Here is a 20,893-nt window from a genome sequence, read left to right as displayed (position 1 = left end):
TTTAAAACATATGGCATTTATATATTGAAGTTATTGGAAAGATTTCTTTTAAATATTAGATATCTTGAACAGAAGGAAGCTATTCTCAAATTAACAATAACATGCTCATGTACAAGCACAAATATTGTATTCTTGTTTCAAAGATTTTAGTCTTGATTGGATTGAATTTATTATAACATATTGATGAAAGTATTATTATTTTGCACTCAATTCAAGACGAAGGCTGATTCTACAATGTGCTTATTGTTTCCTGCTGTTTGCCTTTTTGATCAAGAAGGCAAGAGACTAACAGCAAGAAACAGAAAACGAAAAGCACATTGTAGAATTAGCCTAAAAATCTTGCATCAATAAAAATTTAATCAAATCAAGTCTGAAATCTTTGAAGCAAAATTACAATATTATGTTTATATATTTGAGAACATTATTGTCGATTTAATCGACTAATCGTCTTTTTTTTATATGGGCGAATGTTACAGACGTCGCATAGACAACGAGAACTCATCACCGCGTTGTCGGACGTAAAGATCGATGAAAAATTACAATTCTCTGCGGATTTTTCTTCGCCCGCCTCATGTCCCGCCCCCCTGGTTAAAAAACTGTCAAGCGTAGTTCGGTAACTCAGTTTGACAGTCGAATATCCAACAACTCGTCCGGATGACAGACGGTAGAAGGGTAACCGATTGTTGATGTCGGGTCTCAAAACGGCGCGACGTTTATACGAACGATGCCGAGAAACGGGAGACAAAAGCTCGCGCTTTATTCCATATCGAGTGGCGAATTCGAGTTTCTATGGTCGGATTAACGCTGTGCGCCCGCCCTCTCTCACTCCATCTCCTTCTCTCTTCCTCTCATCCCCCTTCTGTCTCTCTTCCCGTGGTATCAGTGTACGGGCTTTATGTTTGATTCTCCCGGAAACTTCTGGCAAGTTGCATTAGGATTGAACTATGCGCGCGGGCGGTATTGATCCTTGATAGTTCGCAAGCGCCCAGCAAGAATATAATTCGCGATACCGAGTAACAAGCTTAATCTAGCAAGTCACTCTGCCGACTATCGATCTCTTGTTGCCGAGGTATTAACGTCCGACGTGCATTAGGCGTGTCAAAAAAAAAATCTCGCTCGTGGAACGAGAAGGATGGCAGGGGGATAGTAAAATTTGCGATAAAATATCCAAAACTCTCTCTCGTTCCTTCCTTTATTATCATTTTTCCAAGGCACTCTGTTCGTAAAACAGGATAATTACGACAATAAATCATAAATGTTGTTACCGCGACGGGAGCGCCAGATCGGCTTTGGGCAGACCAGACTCGATCCAGATTTCGCGATGGCCGCGACGAGTAAAGCACGGCAGCGCGTCAAATCACCGGTCCAAAAAATTCGCGGACCCGTATACTGGAATGTTTGATGAAACGTCGGTCGAACTGGTGCGGCGATCCGGTTCCGATCCGAGCGACGTTGAATCCGTGCGAGAATGCGGCCGCGCGCCGGGTTGAGAAGCGAAACACGGGGCTATGGTTTCCATGGTAACCCACACAGTCGATTTTCCCGGGAAACGCTTAATTCAATATTCCTTTGGAAGACAGGCCGCCACATACATACACATACACACAGATATATATATATATATTTATATATATGAATATATATATATATATATATGCAAACATATAATGTCCGCCGTTCGAACAACGTGGACGATGGACGATGATTCGGACGTCTCCTCCACGCGAATCTGCATCTCTTGACAAAAGAAGAACCTCGATCTTTCCATATAATCGAGTACGACGCGACGTACCGATCGTGTCGTGTAACGTATTATTAAGGGATAATGTCTTTTTAATATATCGCAGGAATTGCCGACCGGTCAGTTTGAACGTCCTCCTTACACTAAAAAAGAAATACTACATTTTAATAAATATTCGTTCGAATAGTTCTGAGCAAATATTTACTAAATGCAAATATATATTTATTTGATACAAAAACCATTAATTTGATTTAACCAGCATTTTTTCATTGAGTAAATATTGTAAGTAAATGTTTATTTAGTACTGTGTTCAAAAATATATATAATATGTATTTGATACATTTTTTCAGTGTATTTTCAAATAAGAGATTGGACAAATAAGAGTCTTAAATACGGCGGGCCAAATGTTTCAGATAGAATGTCCATATATGTGATTTTATCTTAACATCTCATTTTATCTTATGCATATATCTATCTCATTGTATCTTAAGCATCGTCCTAAATATGGTGAACCGATCGAAAATTGCCTAAACGGTATCCAATCTCTTACTTGAGGATCCGTAGTTCTTGTAACGAGATTTGTCTAGATGCGGATCACTCTATTGGATACTTCTTCTATTGGTCCTCCGCTTCTCTTGCTCCCGCGCGCATCCCAAACTCTGCACCATTTTGCTTCATTTGTCGAACGCGGAGATTACTCGGAGTAATAAAAAACATAATTCCCCTCCTCTCTGTGCTGGAAGAAATAGATTTATCCATATTGAACCATCGTCGATTTTCATTCCATGCAAAATCTCACTTTTAGAATATCGATATAAGTGATAGAATACCGGCTCCCTCTCCCTCTCTTTCATCCTGTCAATCGTGATCGAGTACAGGGAGATTTGCGGGAACAACCGTAACAATTCCAACCGAATTTTTAGGCGCTTTTCGCAGATAGTTCTTCTAGCGGGTTTACCGCGCGCGTTAGTACATCGGATCTATATTGGAATAGTCCTCTTCGATTCGTTTGAACGGTGCTTTTAACGCGAATGTGCAATCACAGGGAGCGAATACTACATAAATCGGAACGGAACTCTTTTCGGTTTCCTCGGATTCGCTCTACGTAGGAATGCGTCGATAGTGTTTAAATCAGATGCGGCACCGGCTCGCGCAATGAGAGGGAAAGGACGATGGTATATAGATGGGTAGGTAGGTTACAAACTTTGCAAAGGATGAGGGGGATAAATCGAGCCGAAGAACAAAAAGACACTTTCCAATTACGGCGTGGGTTCCGGCCCCCGTGGCCCCGGTGTGGCTGACGGCCAGTTAGGTACAAAGAGACGAATTGACGTCGATAACTTGGCGCGCGCATCATTTGAGCGCCAAATACCATGTCGGAAAATATCGGATTTCCCGCGTAAACGAGGCGTGCCGTCCAGGAAGAAAGAAGGGAAGGGAAAAAAAGAGAGGAGACGAAAGACCGTCGAACAATTCCACGCATTCGTGAATGTACGCGACGAATGGATGTATGTGTGAAAATGATATTATTTCGCCGATGTTTCGTACACGCGACTGAACCGGACCATTGTTGATCGAAGGGTGTCTGTCGATCTATCTGTCTCTGCTTCATTTGTCCGAAGATCCCGCTTGGGAACAATGTCGTCAGAATTCGTGCACGGTCGATGTCGTTCAATCTGCGCGAATATCGTGCGAAATAACAATGCAGAATTGCATGATTTTGATGTGAAAGGATTTAAGAAAGATCATTTTCTGTAATATTTGAATAAATACGCATATTGTTTCAGAATTTATTTGTTATTAAAAAGTTAATTAAAAATTTTCGTTTTTGTGATAATTTCTTTGTATTTCCGTATTCATAATAAAATTCAAAATAGTATTACGTATGATTGAATAGAATGTAAAATTAATAAATTACGAAATATTTATTATTTATGAAGATAAAAATTTCTATTATTATTTATTGATAATTCGTTTGAATGACATTTAAATTAACATTATTACATTGCTATTATACTGAATGTGTAATGATAATAATAATATGGAAAAGCAGATACATAAACAATAGCGATAGTACGTTTATTACGTGAATAATGTGAGAATTACGTGAGAAGAGAGAAAGAGAAGATCGATATTTCAATGTAGGTTAATCGTATTTCACATAGCTTATAATTTTAGTATTACTGAAAATCCTTATTCGTAGCTAATTTTAAAACTAATTTTACTATCACGTACGTTATATATATATATCGCACGGGAAGACACATCTGTGCCTGACAGTGTAGATCTAGATTCGCCCTAGAATCGTTTGATGCCGATTTGCGATTCGCCACGTAATGTATCCAAAGGCACGAAACATATTCACCGTTATTTCACGAACGTTTCATGATGCGAGAGATACGATTATCGAACTCCGGATAAAAGCACTCCAGGCGCGCTGAGTTTAATTAGATTTTTATTCGGGCGCTTTATCGGAGGGTAATAAAATAACTGCGCGAATATTTAGCAATAGTACCGTATTTAGCAATGAAACCGGCCCAGACCGATTTATTTACGCGAGTGGCCGTATCGCAGGGCTGGCAATTAGCGATCAATCGATTGAAATTAAAAAATATGAAATTTTGATCTCTCACCGATAACTATGATTAATGGCGAGTAACGCCGATCATCGTAGTGAGCGGGGATGATGGACCGACAACAGGATTGATTGCGCGCGCTCTCGACTGCATATTTTATTCGTATAAATGCCGCTTATGCATCACTGACGGATACTTTAAAAGAGCTGATAGGCAAAAAATAACTATTTTTCAATTTTATTCCGTAGTAATGGCGATGAGCGATATTCAACTATGCTTTTCAGATTCCTCCATCACTCTCTCTCTCTCTCTCTTTTTCTTAGGTGAACGAATAGAACGAGTCGACTCGCCAGAGATGAGATGCCTGGAATTTCTCAGACAGTGGCGAAACTTTGTTTGCTTCGTGGACTAAGAATTAAATTAAAAACGTGTCGCATAGTAGAGAGCATTCACCGGTCGTCTGGTCACATCACAGCGATACATTACTCTCCTCTCACCATCCCTCTCTCTCTCTCTCTCTTTCTCATACCGCTTTTTTAATACTCGTCAGATTGGATTCATTTATCTCTCTAAACTTTTTAGAAAACCTTCCTGATTCGTCGAGCCGTTAACGCTAAGCGGTGGGAATAAATTGAAAGTCTTTTCTCGACCGGGGAAAAGTTCCGTCTCGGGGAACGGTAACTTTGCGTGCATCAACTTCAGTAATTAGCTTTATATTAATTAATAAATTCTCTCGCAGTTACGTTCGTCTTTCTTATTCGCTGCTTGTATACGCCATAGAAAATACTCCAAGCATCCTTAATTTTAATGACGGAATACTTAATTTTTGGAGTAGAGATTTTTGTTTCAACAATATCTCGATGGTTGAAGGATTAGAATCTTACGCTACATTGAAAATTGAATGCTGTGTTAAAATTCTGATGAGATAATTCTTCAGTACAAATCAGTGAATCTTTAATAGAAAAAAATTCCTTATATATATATATATTTTTTTTTTTTAAATAAAATCTAAGATGATTGCTTCTATTGGATTGAGGGAAAAAGTCTTTTTACGTATGTATGCTTTCTCCCTAACCCAATATTTCGGATAATTGTAAAAAAGATGAATTATTTCGAGACGTAATTCGTTCCGATAATACAAAGGCATTATTTCGTGCTTGTCTAAAGCCTGAATGCGAGCCGAGGCTACGCCCGACTAATTGATCGTTAAGAGCATCCCCCGACTGAGCCAGTCCGGACCGTTTCGCGCGCTCAAACAGAGACAAGCGCTTCTTTGTTTTCGAACGTAGAATTCTAGCACCGCAAAGCGCCCCTCGAGGGCTCGTGGCTTAAGCCGGAAACGCGCGATTCGAGGGTTGCCGCTGCAGGTGCGGCCGTTCGTAACTAAACTTCATTTACTTCAGCCCCCGCTCACGGTCTGTAACCACTCACGAGCCTGACTACGACCCAATCAAATTAGAAGAGCGTTCAAAGTATCAGCGTCGTTGCCGCAAATGCACACTCGTCTATTTCTTAAAACCTGAGCGAATCGAGGAATAATATAACAACTTGAATTATAAATAACTTTCGATGTTGTGACAAATTTTACTGATTGTAAGAATAAATTTAGTACACGTTTACTTTTTACTGAACGCTTTCTCTAAACTCGATCAAGTCACACTAGAGGGATTTGACTCGATCCCGCTAGTAATTTATTTTCCATCAATAATTAAACAGCCCTTCCTTTTAGAAAGAAACTAATGATATTTGTTATTTATGACTCAATTATTACAACTCATCATACCTTCTTTATCGCAGCGCCGCTATTATACTTTCGGTTAATCCTCAATTCGTGGCATGATTTTTTTATCATCTTAGATAACGCTGGTTAATTTTTCAGAACTCGCTAACAGAAAAGCAGTCGAAACTTTGGTTGTAATCCTAAACTTTTTGCGCGCTTTTAATGAGTGAAAACAAGACAAATTCAAAAAAGAAAAGAACGATATTTTTCCAAAAGAACGAAATCATTTAATAAAAGATTTAATAAATATTCCGACATGCACTTGTATTTCTGAATATGTTAATTAGGTAGCGACAAATTAATAAATTGAATAAATGAAATTGTCAGTTGGACAGTTGATTAATTTCGAAATAATGAAAAGATAATCGAAAAGAAGATTAATTCAGACTGAGTCATTCTGTGGTTTCAAACCAGAGATTCTTCATGAATACAAGTCAATATAAATTCATGTTATCCACGTGGAAATTTTGCGCGCGCGCGCGAATGAATATTTTTTCCATTCATCGTACGTCGTGTACGTTCTTCGCGGTAATCGGCCCGCCGGATCGTAAATTAGTAAATGGATCCTGCAATTTTAACACGCGCTCCGTGCCCGTCTGCGGATATTATTCCCTCCGCATATTTTTTTTTTTCGACCGACGACGGACGCGACGTTGCGTTAACTGTAAAAACGCGGAAAAAAATTCGAAATCGCAGGGATGAAATTCGAGCAAATGTAACTTGCGCTCGTCGGTGATTATTCCGTGATATCCGTAATGTCATGGAATAATGAAATATATTCGCGAATACAAATAACGAGAGAACATATGTATATAGGAAAACGTAACGATATTGTTTTTATAATATCTTAACGAATACGACACAGAATAGATGCTTATTGTCTTCTCGAAATTAATGTCAAATGAATTATAGTAATAAATTGAATTAAACTGATACATGAATAATGCCAGTTTCCACCAATGTATATATTAATGTCAGTTTAACAATGATGAGATATGGGAGAAAAATTCTCTACTTCGAAAAATTATTTTGTATAAAAGCAAAAAGATTTTTTTCATTATTACAATTTGAAGACTCCCAAATTGGAAAATTCGAACAAACTAGGTTTAACGTACTCCTTATTTTTTTCTAACTCTTAGAACTAGAAAAAGATGAGACTATGTTGAACGAAGATTAAAATTAATCTACATTATTGAAAACAGGCATAAAAATCAAATAACGGAAGTGCTAAAAGCGATCAATGTTATAGATCTTGGTACCTAATAATATTTCTATATAAATTTTCACCCTGTGCAATGTTGAACTTTAAAGGAACAATAATATTTTGGTTGTAAATTCTATATAAATTTAAATGTGTAAACAATAAAAAATACAATCCAATTTCTATAACAATTAAAATTCGTTGTTAAAGCTTTTACAAGTGTGTAAAAACATTTTTTTATATTTTTATACAGTCTGGAATAATATAAAATCTGCATTGCAGTTTAAAGACTCAGGTTACATTTTAAGTTTGAAATTTACATATAAATATTATTAAGCATCAAAATTCAGACTTTATCGTATTTGGCTTCTTTTGATTTGATTTATAAATTATTACCTAAATTCAAAATAATCGTGATAATTCAGAAATGGAAACTTTAATGGATTAGTTTCGATTCTTGAATTTAATTAACTATTATTGAAAAAAATCTCAATTTTTTCAATCCGTTTATTGTAACCTCGGCCAAAGATTAAAACGCACAAACTGGAGTTTCACACGGTATCGCGAATATCGTCACTTTCAGACGGATCGTGATTAATCGTTTCGTCGTGTGTACACATCCTCCTTTCGGACCGTAGCAATTCTTCCATTCATTAGAACACCCCAGTGGGCAGCATGCCACACGCAAACGTCGCGGCCAAGATAACCGGAAATGGCATTTCGCGCGGGATTGCGGCTTGTTTACACGTTCTCATTAACTCTTACGAGAGTTTTAAATCGTAGAGAAACTTCAGCGCTGCGTGTAAATCGAATTAACATGAAATTCTGATTTATCGCTATCCGATCGTCCAACAATAATTGATTTGTGTATTATTAAAAAAAATACATTCTTTTTTAAATTTAATCATTAATATATCAATTCCTCTGGAGCTGACATTGAAATTATTTAGTTGTAACGTATAATAATGCCTATTAATTTATAAATATTTGTAATACAGTTATTGATGTTCGGTTTGTGAGAGCTATTTAATTTGTATGTTAACTAAAAGATACTAATTATTATAATTTCAAGGAATCAAAATGACATAATTCATGCAAAGATAAATGTGTGTGTGAATACTAATTTTATTTTAATAACAATAATTCAAATTTGTAGATGTAACATAAAGATATAATTAAGTGAGTTGAATAAATCTACCATCAGCTCCGAAAAGATATAATTGAAAGGATCCACGAGATCTACCGTCAGCTTCGGAAGGTTAATAAACATTATTTATACATTTAAAAATTGATTTATAAATATTTTAAACAAAAATCACAGCAACTGATGAAAATAAGCAATTTTTGCGAAATTTTTAAGATCATGTCCAATCGTGTCATACATTCGAGCAAAATGCTAAAAATGCGAGGATACAGTTCGTCAACACGATTTCTTTGGAGATCGTCTTTACATACAGAATTACCGGCGTTTTAAGACCGGCCTGCGATCTTGATCGCGAGATTAAGGCCGAGTCAAGATCGCCGCGCAGTCGCACTTCTTTATCTTCTTCTCTTTTTTCTATTTCTCTCTTTTCTTCTCTCGTCCTTATCGCACACGTGCCTTGTCGCGACGAACTGCCGCATCAACCGGCGCGCGTACTACGGCTCGTAGTAGGCCGTAGTATACGATCTCCCTCCTCGCCTTTCTCCGACCGTTCATTCATGAACGGCGCGGAGCGAGGCCAGAACTTTTCGCGCCGTTAACCCAACCACCCCACCGATGGAAATCGACGTGGAGGCGCGGGACAAAGAGCGGTACGCTCCGCGCCTACCTCGTCGAGTATCCTCGAGATAACGCGCATGTATGGGCACAAAGAGTGCAAAAGGAATAACATAGTAAAATGCGTGCGCGCAAGGTACTGCCGAACGATATCCGAAACGGTCGGAGGCGAAAAAGCTGGAGAGGGGTTATTTTCTCGTTTCGCTCTCGCATCGCATAATCCGTGGCTAAAAAGAGGGGAAAAGTGAAGCCGCGCTTTTCCTCCCGGATTTTCGATAGCGTTCGCGGAGCACAGCGCGCAACATGTATGACGAAGCTAAATATGTAGGTACATTTTGTATTGTATTTATATATAGTATACAAGATGTTCCAGACTTCGCGCGGTACTCGTTAATAATAAAAATTCGAGGGATCATTTCGAGACGAAAATCGTAATACCAAAATGTCGAGGCCACGATAGTTTTGAAATGAAAAATGTTTAAAGTTAGTCAATTGAACTGTCCAAACTTCGCGCGCTCAAGCATGGTACATTGTATAATAGTGAAGATGTTTCTTCACTGTTAGAAGAGAATAAAAGAGAATAGGATTGTGATGTCTGAAAACATCTCCACTATTGTGCAGTGTGTTATACATAATAATCCTCTAATAAGAGTCTAAACACGAGCTGCAGTTTTGTATATGCAGGATAATAGTTTTAATAAAAATCTGCTAGGAAGATACATCTATTTCTTTCTCTTTCTCATTTTGTTTCATCTTTTTGTCTCTCTGTCTCTGTCTCTCTTTCTCTATCTCTCTCTCTCTCTCTCTCTCTCTCTCTCTCTCTCTATTGTCATTATACTGTACTCTAGGCGTGGCTGAGTCTCTGTATCATGGCTTTCAATTTAAGTTAAGTAAACCCTTGCGTTTCATAAGATCGCCAGAGGATAATTAACTTTTACTTACGTGTTGCACTGAATTTTTTAACCAATTTTTCTGTTGCTGCGCGGCGAAGTTTTGGAATGGCATCCCGTGGGACATTCATTGTGTCATATCTCTGCGTTATTTTAAAGACAAATTGCACAGCTACTTGTTAAGCTTAAGTCAATAATTTCTTTTGCGCTTATTACTTTTTGCATTTAATAATTTTGTTTCTGTTCATCCGTTCTCGCATTGTGTTCTCATATATTTTAACTACCTTTTTGTTTTCTCATCTTTTATTTTTCTTTTTGTTTTTATTATCATTATTATTATCATTATCATTTTATTTTTACTTTTTATCTTTTATGTTTGTACTTTTATACTTATTGTTTGTATTCGGCTTTTTGTTATGTTTCTGGTACTGTAGAGAACTTGTTTCTGGAGCGCTTAATAAATAACGATGTCTCTCTCTCTTTCTCTCTCTATTAAGAATTGTTTGTTAAAGCATGATCAATCAAAAGTAGCTTTCTTATGACTCTTAGGTCCAATTGTGTGCGTGAGCGCACCAACGTTATTTTGATTTTAAGTGAGACTTAAAACTCTTTCTATCTCGGTTTTACAGAGAAAAAGTGAGACTTTTAAACCTCGCTTAAAGTCAAAGTAATGTTAGTCCATAATCGGGTTTTAGTAGAGGATTTCTAGTCATGCTTGAGTGCACGCATTTTTGACATTTTAATTGACTAATTTTAAACCCATTCTTATTTAAAAACTACCTTAGTCTCGACATTTGGTATTAGGATATATTCATTTCGAAATAATCTCAAAAATCTGCAAAGTCTGAGATACCCTGTATACCTTTAATGTATCGAAAATCCTATTATATGCGAAATCCTGATCTCACTGTTCCCGCCATTTCCCATTGTCTTATTTCACGAACGTTTGATGTTTATTAAAGAGCCTGCGTTTAGAATATCATGTATACGTTCCGTGTAATAGAGTTTAAACAACCATCGAGCGAATCCTCGTATCTCGCGGGATACCTACCGTTCCATTAACTCGGTCATGGCAGAACTCACCCTAAGAAAACACTATACACTGCGTCTTCGCAGGCAACAGTGCTGGCGGCGATGGCACGCCGTTAAATGGCGCCGTTAATTCCGAGCTCCGTTGGTCGTCCGGCGCCCTGGAAATCCGTGAGACCACGACGGCGGGTAAACACGCCGTCGCGACCGCGGAAATACATCCGGGTGATATTCTGTTAGTCGAGCCGCCGCTAGCGGGCTGTCTCCTGCCCGAGTTCTATGGCACCCATTGTCAGCATTGTTACGCAAGGTGAGGAGAAAATTGCCGTCGGGTTCTCTCACCCGGGTGTGTCCCCTCTACTCCTGCCGCATTTAATGGACGCGAGCCTTGGGCGACACGTAATCCGCCGTGTGTAGCTTCTGCTTTGTCTACTCCCCGTCCGCCTCCCCCAACGTTATCCGCAGCTTTTTACGGATAAACCCGCGACGGCGAGAGAGAGAAAATGGATTTCATTAACCCAAGCGACGCTCGGGCGAAGCGCGCGACGAACGACATATGTGGTCGGGAAAAACTCGTTATTACGCAAAGATAAAAAAGCCGCGTGCGCTGACTGAGCTGTGAAAAATTTCAGAATGGCACGCATGTTTAAAGGCGACGTCCAAAGTCGACCGGGTAAACGAACATACGAACAAACATGCATGAAGTTTGTTTCAATGAATACGGTTACCTCAATGGTATAATAAATCCAGTCTTAGGCCGGTATTCATAGTCAGTTCTTATATTCAAGATTGTCTTAAGTTCAGTCTTGAGGAGTTACGAACCAATCAGAGGACCGCTTTAGCATCTTAAGACATTACTTAAAACAGTCTTGAAATAAGAACCGACTATGAATACCGGCCTTAAAGACATCAAAAATTCATTTGCTAGACGTTACACGGAGAAAAATGTAAAATAATGTCGTGCTTGCTTCACAGATCCATTAGCAGGTTCATGATGTGTACACTGAAAAAATACTAAATTTTTATACATATTTGAACAGTTTTAAGTAAATATTTACTCTGAATATAAATATATATTTATTTGATACAAAAATCATTAATTTGATTTAACTATCTTTTTTTATTGAGTAAATATTGATTTACTGTAAGTAAATATTTACTTAGTATCATTCAAAGAAATATACATTATCAAAATCATATATTAGCTTGTATATTAAGTTAGTAAATTTTTTTACTGTAGATATACAGATGTCTATTTTATATAAAATTTATTTTATTTTTCTAGTAAATATTATATGAGCGATCGTCGTGTAACATCGACAGTAACTATACTGTAAGGTACTTTTTATTTATTTCGTAAAGTAAATTTTATGCTACTACAATTTGGTACTATTTCTTAATTTATAAATTACCATACATTTCAATAGCATTTTCTTTATCAACGAATATTTTTTGCTTAGCGCGCTGACAAAATTTACTTTATTACGTGATAAAATATATAAGAATAAAGTCTTGAGAGTTCGTGCTTGCAGTCTTGAGAATAGTATGATTTACTTTATTATGAGAAATAAGATAATCTCTTGAATGGATTTACTATAAATGTAATGTACTTTTTTATCCCTTTCATCTCCGGTATTTTTTACTTTCAGGCAAGTAAGGTTCATAAATTCGGCAAAAATAGTCAAAATATTTTTAATAGACTTGTAAGTCTATTAAAATCATTTTTCTCCGCGTAATTAATGGTTTTTTTATAAATCTATTATTTGTATAGGTTTCTTTCATTTTTTAAATTAACTTCCGGATTCACGACGTTTTACAAAATAATTTGAATTTGTGAAACTAATCGTTGTATTTGGAATCTATTACTCGAGATTGTTGATCTATTATAAATTTACCTGGATTGAATTTTGCCCTTGCATGATAGTTTCCCTCGGCTTTTATTCGTCAATTTACATAATTCGCTTTTTCTGAACTAACCTTGTCCTCCTTTCAATCGATTTACGAATATCCGGGAAATTTTTAGGCTAAGAGCGCCGGTTGGGTGCCCGAACTGCAGTTGCGTTGCTTTTTGTGGAAAGAAATGCAAAGAAGTCGCGATGGCGACGTACCACAAGTACGAGTGCAAAGTTCTGGCGTTGCTGATAGGTAAGAGCATGAATGGACAATGTCAGTATAATGTATACAGCATTCGATAACGGATGTAGTTTCAGCGAGCATTGCAATAACAGACGTAATTTTAGTTTCCCTGCCTGCCTAAACTTAAACGAGTTTAAATTTCAGTCATAAGTTTATGCGACATTTGAGATTTTAAGATTATGATCATACTTTTTATAAAAATATTTTGAAAAATAGAATTTATAATACAAAAAAAGTGCTAATTTAAAATCAGATTTTAAATCAATTTATCTCAGAAATAATAATAAATTCTTGAGGTCATATTTTTCGTAATGAACTCTTTATAGGTTTTAAGATAGCTAGTAATATAAAATCAATGATATAATTAAATTTGAAGGAATTATTAATATTTTAAGTTGATTGTATTGAAAGACCGAAACTAATCGAGGGACGCGTAGTCATTTCTGAGATAAAATTTCAGTACATATATATACATGTATTAGTCTGACATTTAACTTTGACAGTAATTGGCCTAAATTGACCATAATTCTTCCTATTTAGTTAAATAATAAACGCCATCATATTCGTCGAGATATTTTTCTCGCTAAATAAAAGCTGCTTTACACACGCCTGGTATTATCTCAAGTGCCCTTTGGGCCAAAGCCCTTATAGGGTAATTACAAGCAGCTCTTAAATTCCTTCCCTTAGGCTCCGGCATGAGCGTGCTCAGCATGGTAGCTCTTCGGATGGTAACACAGGAGGGTCCACAGAAGTGTTTGAAGATTTACGAGAAATTAAAGAAGAACGACGTGGCAAAGGTCACGGTGCTTTTGGCAGCTGCCTCTACTACGACGCCGACGGCGACACCGGATACATATGACATGAAATCGCCGGCGAGTAGTAAGTCGGCGAAAAGAAGAATCAGACGGAGGAAACTCAAGGAATCTAGACGAGAGGAAATTACCGAGATGATGGAAGAGAAGGGCACAAAAGAATCCTGCGAAGGCGATGACGAGAACGTCGACGTGGCACCGTACAACTTGGTAACGCACGCGGACAAACGGACGAGCAAAGACTTTCTAGAGAGATCGCTGATGGCAGCCTTTCTGCTCAAATGTCTGCAGAGAGTCGGTTTTTTCGCAAACCCCACGCCGGACGATGGTACTTATCCATGGCCACTTTACACCCGTAACATACACCGATTCCTTCTCTGGGGGCTGTATTTAACTTCCGGAATAATTTACCGGATCGCGAATAGTCGAGAGAAAGAGGTGAAAAAATGTGCTTGCTCGCCCGGAGGGTGAACTTTCGATTCAGCAGATTCTCCGCGCGGCGTTCGTCCACTCGCGCCGTAAAACCGTAATTTTAACAACGTTCAGTGGAAAGAGTCGCGAAAAGTTTTTGCCGGGAAGCCAAGAATAGGGAGAAAAGAGCGAATAGAGGAATGCACAGAACGCGGGGGAGCGTTCTACACTAATATCGAAAACTTTGGCGAGTTTGCAGAAGTCCCGGGCGTTGAGGAGATCACCGTGGCCGCCCTGCTGCTGAGGAACCTGCAGCTGCTCCAATTTAACGCCCACGAGTTTTTCGAGACGCGAATAAGTGCGGAGCATCGATTTCATGGCAGTCGTCCGGTCTACCTCGGTGTGGCGATTTATCCCTCGGTCGCCCGTTTCAATCACGACTGCTATCCCGCAGTGACGAGGTAAGCAAGGAGAAGATAAATACGTTCTTCGGAGAGTATACGTTTTTCTGTGAAAAAAGAAATGAAGCGTTTTGCGAAGAAAAGCGAGACTTAATGCAATCGTCACGAACGATTGATTCGTCGTTGCTCTCTTATGAACAAAAATAATATTTTCACTGTTTATATATATATATATATAAACCCATATATATATATATATATGAGGCATTCCATCCCAAGTGTGCCACACGAAAACTTTTGGATTTTTGATTTCGCTGAAATTTTGATATATTATAGTACCCATCGCAAGAAGCTACCATGATTTTTTTCGAATTTTTTTATCAACATAGTCATGAGATATGAATTTAGGGATGTCAACTTCACAGAGCTGCTCTGAGAAGTCAGCATCACTAAATGCGAATTTTGATCAAATCATTATTGCATTCGTTTGTCCACCCGTTATTTTCATTTGCCCACCCTCCAAAAAAAAGTTATACACAAAAAAAGATTGTAGTACCCCCAAGTGATTATTTTTCATTATTATGAAAAATATAATAGTAATAGGATATATATATATAATATATATATATATATATATATATGTATATCTCTCTCAAAGGAGAAATGTTAACTCAATCTCTTGAGTTAAATAACATTTTGTCAAAATGTGAATTAATTTCTACGGTTAGTTTCAAAATAAATTACGGCGGCTTTATTAACGCATGTACTTATTAAATAATGTTATAAATGAAACTTGTGAGTTATATTTAATACATTTTCTTCAGTTAAATTGTTTAACTCTATTATATTTTAGTTAAATTAACGACATATATTGAATCGAGAAGCAGGTACGATTTACAGAAATTATTAAAATAACTTAAAGTTTAATTATTTGATATACTGAATTTAACAGTATTTCTAAGAAAAAATACTTTGTCTTAAGACACATCGAGCTTTTACACACTATAAGCACGTGGTGTTGTCAAACTTCGCGTCTCAGCGAAGTGCACATGGTTCTGGCTGATTTACATATTAATAACGTGGCTGCGTTAAAGAGTAGACCGCGACGTAGATCGGCGTGAGAGCTAATTAGTATAACCAGACGGTATACACAATCGCTGTGTCATCACGCGCGAATTATTAATTGACTCGCGGCCGCCCGCAGTCTGTTAAACGAAGTTTCTCCGGGATCCTTCAACAACTTCCCGCGTTTTGTCGTCGGAAAACTCCTTTGTCTTTACGTCAAAATTTTCTCATTTTAATGGAATTACATGAATCCGTGAGCTTACGGAAAACTCACTAAATTGATAGATAAATGGAATAATCGTTTATGAATTCGATTTGTTTAAATAAATAATTTTAACGATACACTCTCGTAAGAGGCGACTGTGCTCGTTTCCAAATAATTTATTCAACGTATCGAATCATTTAAAAGGTGAACAATGCAATCGGAAAATTATAATTTCTCCTGGGGAATAATTGATGCTTCTACTGCGAATCTATTAACGCTAATTAAGTACGTGAATTTTCGGGCAGCACTAAAATGCGTCTGTGATGACTTCGTGGGTCGCGGCCATTATACGCGAAATTACACCAGAGCGCTCATTATTCCGTAATGTCACAAACTCGTCTGCACTACTCGGTACAAGCGGAAATTGTTACTGTTCATGTTATTAACGTCGTTGGTGCTATTGTGATGATTACGATTATTATTTCATTACAAAATGATTTTCTCGTCGTTCTCTTCCCGTTTTTCGATTTATTGACTGGTGTACTTGATAATAATTTCTATGTCAGATAGAAATTATAAATACAACTTTTAACACAATGTTTAGACCTTAAAAAAACCTTTTTTAAAAAAAGAAAATATATACGCCAAGTACATAAAAAAGGCATTGAATTCTTCTTAATTGAAGATCGGACATGAAATAAATGTAATTAACCATGTATTTCATTACGCAAAACAAATAAGATAGACCGAAAGTGTTTAAAATTGTCAACTGGATTATAATGAAGAAAAAACTTGGCGTGCCCGCATTAAAACGCAATATTTTAGAACCCGTTATTTTATCGCAATATTCTGCAAATATACATAATATATGAAAACAATAATTCAACAAAGAAGAGATGTTAATAAAGCTTTCTTCTATAATGAAAAATTTTTCTAATATATCTAGATATTATTTCTCCATAATTTACATCACATCTTTTCAAGACTCGGTCTCTAGATCTCGGTATTGACTGCACCAATGTTATTCAGACTGATTGCAATCGAAAGATATAATAAAAGTGTTTTTAGATTTTAGATTGGGCTTTTAATTTCTGCGAGTAATATTAATCTAAAGTTTGTAGAGGTCAAAACTCCAGATAAAGCTAGCGGTAGCGTCGCGAATTGGCTGCAGCGACGTGAACATATACACGATGACGTTCACGCGTCAAGTCAAACGGTTATATTTTTATGCACTCGGTGTCTCGGCGCTACCGCGTCGCTTCATTACTTCATTTGATAATTTATTGAGTTCAATTGACTCGAAAATGAATTGAAGCAACTCGATCTCGAAGTTAAATCAACTCAAATAAAGAGTCAAATGAAGTAATTTATTGAGTTGAATTGACTCGAAAATGAGTTGAAGCAACTCGATCTCGGAGTTAAATGAACTCGAATAAAGAGTCAAATGGAGTAATTTATTGAGTTCAATTGACTGGAAAATTAGTTAAAGCAACTCGAATCGATGGTTCAACCAACTCAATCTCAGAGTTAAATGAACTCAAATAAAAAGTCAAATGAAGTAATTTATTGAGTTCAGTTGACTCGAAATTAGTTGAAGCAATTCGAATCAACCAACTCAATGTCAGAGTTAAATTCAACATTATTTTCAAGTTGAATTGAACTCAAATAAAGAGTCAAATATAATATTGCAATTAGTTTAATAAAAGTGTTTCTAGATTTTTGATTGGGCTTTTAATTTTTGAGTAATTTTAATCTAAAGTTTGTCGATGTCAAAACTCCAGATAAAGCTAGCGGTAGCGTCGGGAATTTGGCAGCGACATGAACATATATACGATGACGTTCATGCGTCAAGCGATCATGTCAAACGGTTATATTTTTATTTTATGCACTTGGCGTCGCGACGCTACCGCGTCGATTGATTTATTATATTTTGTGCATTGATTAAAAATAGAAATAATAAAATTTATATAATAATAAAAAAACATCTACGCTGTGTATTTATACTGAAAAATGTAAAACGTATAAAAGGTATACTACTAAATTCATAATTTCATAAATTATTCCCCTTATAAGTTATTTTCAATTATTGTTCCTAGGTCGCTATTGTTTCTCTTTGACATATTGTTAATTTAACTGAAATAATAGAGTTAATATCAAGCAATGTATTAATTTTATTCAAATTAAATTGATTATGTACTAAGTACATACGTTAGAATATGAGCGCTGCTTACTTTAAAACTCCTTTAAAATTCCTTAAGTAATTCAACTACAGAAATAGTTTGATTGGATGTGGTTCGTTTGTTAACCACATGTTATATATGAATTAAAATAATACATTTTAAAACATTTTCAAGTTAAAAATAACAGAACATTATTTAACTTAAGGAATTTGTGAGTACACGTTATTAATAAAAATATAAAATATTTAATGTCAGGAAATATACGTATATTTTCTATAATTTTCTTGTAAATATTTAACGCCTTTGGTAAAGGCAATTTAATTTACTATTCGAATTTGACATTTTTTATTTATTTAGAGTTACCATCTATATAACAAATCTTTAATTATAATTAAATGGCATAGTTATTATGTATATTAATTTTTACTGACTTAAGATGATTCACGTATTTTCATTATGGTATTAATTAATGGAATAGGATTAGAATCCTCCTTTTGTCGAATCGCAGATACTTCATTGGGCGACATATCGTAATAAGAGCGATACGCGGTTTGCGGCCCGGCGATGTTATTGCCGAAAACTACGGACCGATATTCACGAAGAGGACCCTCGCCGAGCGTCAAAGGACATTGGCGGGAAGGTATTGGTTCCGGTGTACGTGCAAGGCCTGCCAGGAGGATTGGCCGCGCTTTGAGAATCTGACGAACGATTCTGTCAGGTTGAGGTAAGTCCATTTAAATTCTCTGAGATCAAGCTCATTAACAAAGTAATTTAATTTAATTAAACGCGAACGATCGTATCGGCGCTTCACTTAAATGTCTCTTCGATTGAACGTCTCCATGCCAAGAAATTAGCAAAGTAATATTTATTGGTAGTAACGTAAAAAGTTACTCATTAACGCGTCTAGAAATGTACGCACTTTGTTGCAGTGTACGTTTTAATTAATACAATTAACGGTTTCTGTCGTCTAACTAAAAATGTCTAACTTGAATGTCAGGAAAAGAATCGAAAGATATAATGGTAGTAAACCGTAGTAACGAGTAAAAGCACAAGAATATCAGAAGGGAGAAATAACAAGCAACCGAAAGAGAGAAAGAGAATGAATAAGTGAAAGAGAAGAGTGGGTGGGTGATGGATAGTGAGAGAGAGTTAACAGATGTTTTTCGAGATCGTTAAAAACCGCAACTCCTGATGAGGCGAGTTCCTCAAAGGGAAGAAGCGCTTGTACCGTAAGGACGCTTCTGTCGTCAAAGGTACTTCTGTACGTCGTCACAAGATTCTTATACCAACTCCAACGACACGGCCAGGTGCTTTTATCAGTTTCGCGGTAATTTTCTAGGTAGCAGCACCACTACTCATTACGTTGCGTCTTTTACGTCAACAAAACGGGACGCTGTTTCGCTGACGGTGTGTGTACGTGTATTTCTCTTAGAGAAATAAACCATAGAGTTCCTCTTTGAGAGCGCCGGACAAAAGTTCAATTACGAGTAATTATTTCATCATCACGCTAACGCAAATGTAATTCTTTTGAGTTGCGCGTCTTCGTTGACATTTCAGCGGTTCTCTCTCTTTGCGATTTATAATACCGATTAAAGCATTTTTTACGATGCTATATTCGTAATTACATTCGTACGGAGTACCATAATGGATTGACTAGAGAACAAACCCACATCCTGCAAGTAATGTCAAACGGAGTTTTTGTGATTATTTATGAACATAAATAAATGATGTAAGAAGTAGAAGAATATTGCGATAAAATATGATTTTCTTTAACTGAGAAATAAGAAATCGATTCTCCAAATTTGTTGTTATTAAAAGGATCATGATTTCAGAATTCTTCTGTGAATCAAAGATACGAATAAGACTGTTATAAATTACATTATATTTTTTAACGTTTTAAAATTGATGTCACTCCCGAATAGAGGGATAATTTTATATAGAAATTAATTACAAAACAAAAGTTACGTCAAACTTTCTGCTATAATTTGATTTGATTTTGGATTTTTATCTATAATACTGTAATAAAATTTTTGTGAACAGAGGGAATCTGTAAAATATCCTTTTTTCGTTTTCCTTCTCAAGGTGTCCTACAGCAGGATGCGGTGGACTGCACTCGCAACAGGGTAAGCCGATAAAATGCCCGGACTGTCGAAAGAAAATCTGCTTGGAGGATCGGCTCGCAGGTCTGCGGGAGTGCGAGGCTCTCTACGATCGTGGATTGTCCAGTATGGAAAACGAAAGGATCGATGAGGCGATCGAGACACTCTGCGACGCCCTGAAGAGATTTCACCAAGTTGCCTGTCCACCGCATAGGGACACACACCTGGCCGAAATTGCTTTAAGCTCCTGTCTGGCTGACTACGGGAATATTTGGCGACCGACGGCGCTTTGAAGAGTGCGCAGATGGAGAAGGAAGCTAACTTGAACGGATCCTATAACCACGCGGACGATAGCGGTGTGGCAGTTCCCGAAGATGTCCTTCGAATAAAAGAGGAATGCATTTGATCGTAGGTCGTGGACGTTGGTCGGGCCAGTTTGGTTCGCGTACACTATGACACCTTGAGACATTTACCCATTCAATATTCTGTATCTTATTTCAGTCAAAAATTTATTGTTTTGTAATCACGTTTTTATAATCCTAATAGGTATTCGCGGATCCAGTGAGCTTAAATATTTTTTTGAATTACATAATAAAAAATTGTGTATA

The 20,893-nt window shown here is 36.8% G+C and overlaps 1 protein-coding gene across 2 annotated transcripts in view; it reads left to right on the top strand.

The window, feature by feature from the left end:
- LOC108781823 (SET and MYND domain-containing protein 4) overlaps positions 1-20,893 on the top strand; it is a 42,699-nt gene extending 21,806 nt beyond the window's left edge. For both annotated transcript variants that reach the window (XM_018549909.1, XM_018549908.1), the window contains 6 exons: positions 11,064-11,286; positions 13,000-13,121; positions 13,800-14,252; positions 14,595-14,796; positions 18,695-18,910; positions 20,269-20,893. In XM_018549909.1, the coding sequence (XP_018405411.1) occupies positions 11,064-11,286; positions 13,000-13,121; positions 13,800-14,252; positions 14,595-14,796; positions 18,695-18,910; positions 20,269-20,578 (1,526 nt within the window). In that variant the 3' untranslated portion in view covers positions 20,579-20,893. The remainder of the gene's footprint in view (positions 1-11,063; positions 11,287-12,999; positions 13,122-13,799; positions 14,253-14,594; positions 14,797-18,694; positions 18,911-20,268) is intronic.

Source organism: Cyphomyrmex costatus, unplaced genomic scaffold, assembly GCF_001594065.2.
Source record: "Cyphomyrmex costatus isolate MS0001 unplaced genomic scaffold, Ccosl1.0 scaffold91, whole genome shotgun sequence".
Classification (NCBI taxonomy): domain Eukaryota; kingdom Metazoa; phylum Arthropoda; class Insecta; order Hymenoptera; family Formicidae; genus Cyphomyrmex; species Cyphomyrmex costatus.
This window is presented reverse-complemented; position numbering and strand designations above follow the sequence as displayed.